This window comes from Phalaenopsis equestris, unplaced genomic scaffold (assembly GCF_001263595.1).
Source record: "Phalaenopsis equestris unplaced genomic scaffold, ASM126359v1 Scaffold000511, whole genome shotgun sequence".
NCBI lineage: Eukaryota > Viridiplantae > Streptophyta > Magnoliopsida > Asparagales > Orchidaceae > Phalaenopsis > Phalaenopsis equestris.
In genome coordinates this window covers 2,032,144-2,038,360 of record NW_018164951.1, presented here as the reverse complement: position 1 = coordinate 2,038,360, position 6,217 = coordinate 2,032,144, and the positions used below count along the sequence as shown (strand labels likewise).

At 33.1% G+C, this 6,217-nt stretch overlaps 1 protein-coding gene across 1 annotated transcript in view; it reads right to left on the bottom strand.

Moving 5' to 3' along the window:
• The window catches only part of LOC110028379 (acyl-coenzyme A oxidase 4, peroxisomal-like), a 21,937-nt gene extending 15,869 nt beyond the window's left edge, over positions 1 to 6,068 (bottom strand). Inside the window, exons 1-3 of the mRNA XM_020730211.1 lie at positions 5,909 to 6,068; positions 4,930 to 5,034; positions 4,646 to 4,752 (exon numbers count right to left, since the gene is read on the bottom strand). Of these exons, the coding sequence (XP_020585870.1) occupies positions 4,646 to 4,752; positions 4,930 to 5,034; positions 5,909 to 5,942 (246 nt within the window). The 5' untranslated portion in view covers positions 5,943 to 6,068. The remainder of the gene's footprint in view (positions 1 to 4,645; positions 4,753 to 4,929; positions 5,035 to 5,908) is intronic.
• Positions 6,069 to 6,217: the final 149 nt, after the last annotated feature.

The following is a 6,217-nucleotide window of genomic DNA, read 5'->3' as shown; positions in this document are numbered from 1 at the left end:
CTGCATATCATATGACAGCCTTGTCAGGTATGTATGAAAAACCATCAGTGAATAATAAAATATATCTGATGAAGAAGTTATTCAATTTGAAGATAACAGAAGGTACGTCTGTTGTACAATACCTGAATGATTTCAACACTATCACAAATCAATTATCGTCTGTGGAAATTGAATTTGATGATGAGATACGTGCACTGATCTTGTTGACTTCTTTGCCACTGCTTTTCACACTCTAACTAAACCCCCCTTTTAGGGTCAATCACAGTGCGACAGAGATGGACATTTCAATTAAATTAAGTTCTCCCCAGCACTCGACCTGACCTGCATAACTAGGACCTAGTGGATGTTGAACGAGTATAACTAAATTGTCGCAAACGTATATAATACATTTCATTTCATTATTCATTCACATTCATGATCTTAATTTACTAGAACTAAATGAAAATATGACACTAAATAGGACGCAATGGAGAAAAAGGATTCATGTAGCCGACCCCACGTAGTGGGATTAAGGCTTTGTTGTTGTTGTTGTAATTATCCATTATTATGCTTTTATTTATTTTCTTCTTATCATGATGATTTTGAATTTCCCTCCAATTGTATTAGGGTTAGTATGAACTGTATGTATACTTGTTATTTGCATCTATTAGAAGAATGAAAAATTAGAGAGTTTTTATCCAAGAAAGTTCCTCCAAAAATTTTACACTATGGACAATAACTTAAAAGTTTAAAAAAAAAAGTATTTTTTCAACTATCTAATGGGGGACTAAACTCAATATGCTCATATATATTCTTTAATAATAGGCAAATTCCTATTTAAATACCCCCAAGGCAAAGAAACATTACCTAGAAACAACATATTCACCTGTACTTTATATCATGCACACCACAAAAGCGTATTTTGTTCACTAATGTCTCATTCACAGTAAGGCAATGTTCCTCAACAACTAAAGTTTATTTCTTGGCAAAAAATAAAAAGTGATAGTTTGGGTAAGCATAAATTCATTTTTAATAGGGATAAAACTTAACCCAATGGGTTATTAGGTTACCATTAAGAGAACAAGTTAGAAATGCCTCAGTATGGTTTTATTTCTTTCATGTTCCTCAGTGTAGCAATGCTTACCAATCAACTACTATGCTATAGTGCAACAATTAGCTCTAGATTCAAGGGATTGGGTAAATGATCGCTCTTCTTCCTTTTAACAACTTGCCATGATTTTTTTTTGGTTAAAAGGCTCTTGTTATGGGGTTTCACCGTCTACAGCCACCTTCTTCCACTTCTTACCCTTCTCTTTTTCTCACTTCCACTCTTTACTCTCTCTAAACTAAGAGAGACTCCTATATAGTACATGTACGCACTCTTGTCGATGCAATTGGGAAATCCTAATGTGTTTGTGTTTTTCACTAAAGCCCCATACCCGCTTTTCTTAGCATGGTTGGGATGACTAGGCCGGATCGCCAAATAAGCCTTTGTACATGCTTTTAATAGTAGGTCGGGGAAATCCTATTGTGTTTGCCAGTTTTCATACAGGTGAATTCACAAGCACGCTTTTCATAGATGGTGAGAATGATGACACCGGATCTCCAAAATAAATACTGGCTCGCATTGTTTCAATGCAGCAGGGAAAGCCTATTATGCCTGTGTTTGCCTTTTTATAGGCTTTAAGGTTCACACACGTTCTTTTTATATTAGTGGGACACACGACTTTCGACCATGCAAAAACTACCAACATACGCTTTTCTTAGTGCAATAGATAGACCCATTTTTACTAAAGTATCTCCCCACCTCAAGAGAAGATGTCAAAATTAGGACTGATATAAGACATAAATTTGATTTAAAATAATAAAATATTGCTAAATAAAATGATAAATTACAAAGTCAAGAACTTAAAATAATACTCTAAATATCTTGCAATCAAATTAAAAGACTTAAAGTGAACCAAATGGAGACTTGTAACAAACTTATTATGAAATTATCGTGCACAATGTATCAATCTAATAAATCTAAAAAATAAACCCCCCCACTCCCGACGAATAACCTAGGACCATTACAACTCCAAGCCAAGTGATTAAGAGATGAAGACAATAAATTAAATATCTCTTTAATTTATAGATAAAGAATGATACCATGCGGGCCTTGATGCAATTAATAATCATCAAATAAAAACAAATATGATGATATCTTCAGTACCTAAAAGATTCTTATTCATTCTAAATTCGCCACTGAATCCACAACACTTTTATACGAGCGGATAGAAGACAATAATAAATATCTTCAACTTGAAATCTTATACATGTTTCAACACCAAAATGATACTGAAAGCTTTCTAATTTGAGAAGATTTTAGGGAGACATTTCTCAAGGTCATTTTCAACCCTGATGCATTGCCCAAAAAAATGCACAAATACTAATATTCTAATATTTTAAAATGAGAGTAAGCGTCACTAGACAACCTTTAAAATGACCTGAAATGGGTGCAAGTGTGCCTTGTAAGTGCTCCAAATTTTGTGTAAGGCGTCACACAAATGCATTGAGTTGCTTGCATGCTATTAAAATAGTCACATATGCTCCAACCAACGCACCCGTTTGTCTTAAATAGTTAAATAATGCATGGGTTCTCTTAAAATTAGATTCAAAATTGCATTTCCTTAAAAGCTTGCACACTATCAAAATTAAATCTCATGTTTGCTCTGACCAACATGTTGAACACTTAATCATACAATAAGAGAATATTGTGCAGACATAAAATGAACATAATCTTAAAATATTATGCTTTGAAATGTATGCCAAACTTCTTAAATTTCTTTAAACCAAGCACGTTATCAAGTAGACCGCCTTGTCTATAAGGCAAGATAGTAAGTTCCACTTTAACAAATTCAATGATTTTCTTGATAAAAACTAGATTTTACGAGATTAGCCCCTACCGAGCCAGTCTGATTCTCCTCTTGATAAGGACTAAAGTTAACAAAACTTAGCCATTCACCCACTCATTCAGATCCTCCTCCATATAGAGAATGAATTTGACAAGATGGCCAATAATTGAATGTTGATTTTATATAAGAGAAAAAATATCTTATCTCTTTATATGAAACTAAAGGACTCTTCGATAAGAATTTTTATCTTAAAAAAATATTCTTAATATAATTACATTCTCGAATATACAATAATATGCTTAATTCACAAACCCAATCATTTACATATGAAGCGGAGTCGATAGGATTTGCAATGTAATAAATGCTTGAATGAACTTAACACTACGGACCCGATATTTCGCAAGCAAGATGCAAAGTAGACGGTTCAAATCAAGTAATTAAACACTTCACTGATGATGGTTGCATTGAAAGTGAATTTGAATCATAATGGTCCATCTTCAAAATAATGCTTTAAGGAATACTTGAGTAAATTCAATTAATATAAATTATAAACACATCTTCTATAAGCAAGACAGTCGACAAACTATAAAGTTATTTAAATACCCTGATGATAGCCATGTTGATAGTGAATCTCAAAGGATGGACTCTTATTTTCAAAATATTTAAAAATTTTAACAAAATAATTTCAATTTTAAAATATAAATATTCAAATGAATTTTAATCACAAAAAAATTGAACAAAAAATTCATCCATCATTCACTTCAATTCGTTGGGGGTGACAAATTTAAGATTAACTGAAATTGAAATAAAAGTAATATCATATTAAGCATACTATTGTATTCACACTCAAAATAATCTATTCCAGTAAATACTTGGCCGCAGTCCTCTGTCCTTGTGATTTGTTCAAACGGCTTCATAAATTGACAATCACGATCAGAGTTCTTTGATCGCGTGGATTAACAATATAGGCTCTACTATATTGTGGTCATGGTTTCTCAATGATTTCCTGCTCTTCTGAGTTGTGAATCATATGATATACTTGATAGAATACAAAGCCTTTTGTTAGCTAATATTGACTTGGATTAGCTCCATTAGACAGACAACCATCCCATATCTCTATAGTTTACTTGGACAAAGTAACACATAGTTGTCGATAAGAATCATTCGATTAGGTTGGGTCAATTACCTTCTCTTACTAAATAAATCTTGGTCCATGACAACTTAATGATGAAACTATAAGATCTTGATCGAGTTCGTCATCGTTACCTCCACCATCCACTCTTATGCTCGCAGTGATAAATTTCTATAACCTAAAACTTAAATGTTGCTACTACACACTGAGTAATCAACATCTTAATAATTAGGCTTAATCGAAAGTGCTCTTATATTACTGTGATGAGAGACTTGTGCTTATGAGAAATCTCAAATCCGAACAAGTCCTCATAAAATAAGGGTAAAATATCTAGATAGTGTCTTATCTATAATCCTAACCAACTTTATCAAAATTTGACCCAAGCCTAATGTAAAACTCTCTTATCGTGAATTGTAAAAGGCTGAGAAATGAGTTTGTGAAGCCCACACGGACAAGAAATAAAGTAGTAATATCTTCTATACAATAATCTACAAAATAAAAGCTGGAATTCAAAAGAACTCACAAAAACTAACAAATGAAGAACCTTAAAGAGTATTTTATGCTCAAAATAAAAAAAAAAGTAAAAACAAGACAAATTTTGATGCTAAACAAGAAAAAAATATCAAATAAAGTAAATTACCTTTGCCATAATCGGAGCAATTTCTTTTTCCATAACATTTCGGACATTTTTTCGCAATGAACTCTCCTCGGAATTTAGCAAATCATCAAATTGGTAATAATCAGAAGCTACAACGAAGAGAAATGAAACAACCATTACATTAAAATTAAACACACATCTGTTATCCTAATAATTTTTAGCTTCATTTAATCAACAGCACTAATAAAATAGGGCAATCAACCAAAGCATGGTTAAATCTATAATACATTCTGATCATAGAAATTTTGAATGATCGCAGGCTTTACTCATGGCAGGAAATATTGTCGCTGGGGTTGCCTGAGGAAAAGCAGCAGAGATCTCCAATGCAGGCAATCCAATATGAGATCTCATGTCTTCTTCGCTTTTGTTACCTAAAATGTCAGTATTTCAATAACAACCTTCACTTCAAAATTCCAAACAGTAAACAATATAACAGTCAGAAAAATATGCCTTCATGCATATCCATTAATGAAGCTACAAGCTTGAAAATTGAATGAAAGGGAAAACAAAACTTCAGATCTATAAGAATTTCAGTCCATCAATCAGGCAAGAACAATTAGTAAAGGCATGTAAAGAGAAATTCTTAATTTGCTTAGTAAAGCCTGTGATTTCACAATCTTGAAAATTGAATGAAAGGGAGAACCAAACTTCATGGAATTTTGTTCTTCTGCAATTATCTAACAAACCCTAACAAAAATCAGGAAAAAAACATTATCTAGACAACGCTTGAGACTCATATGTCCCTCCTTACAAGAAACAACAACCAAATTTCTCATCAAATTTTTCCAAAAATCAAACTAATTTCAATTAAATTGCACTATTATCTTCACTTTTGTTTCCTTGTCATTTCCTTTTTTTTTTTTTTTTTCAATTCCCTCAAACCTAGCAGATCCTTAAGAAATGCATCTAAAAGCCATAAATAAGCCTAACAATTGCTTGCAGGTGCCTTCAAAATTATGATCCTGCTTATCACTGTGAGAAAAGATATAAAACGAGCAATGCTTCAGATTAACGGTTTTTTCAATCCCATACAACGGTGAACCAGAAAACCGAACAGAAATACATGGATTTCTCCATTAAAATAAAGCTTTACCACAATAAGATGCCTTTGCCATAATCTCCAAAGATTGATGCTTTCTTATGATTATAAACGCAAGAAACGATTTTGAAGGAGCCAAAAACTTCACTTTGACGCTAAATCTCTGGGTATACGTTTTTTTGGGGGAGATGGAATAAGAAATTTACCAGAACCTTGCTTCTGAGATGCCACGGCGGCCATGGATGTAGTCTGCCAAGGCTTTCGAAGAATCGGAGAACCTGGCTGAAATGATCACAAAGGATTTACTTTGGCTTCCCAGATTTTTATGCTGTGTCATTTACGAAAGAATTTTTAGATTATCTTCTTCATTGATCCATTAACAAGTCATGGAATTTTTATTCGGTACGTGCACCGCAGGAACCCTTACATGCGGTACCGAATAAAAATTCGCCACGTGGAATGCGATTCCACGTGGCTTTACAGCTTAAAAATAAGCTTTTTCGTGTTAACCGACC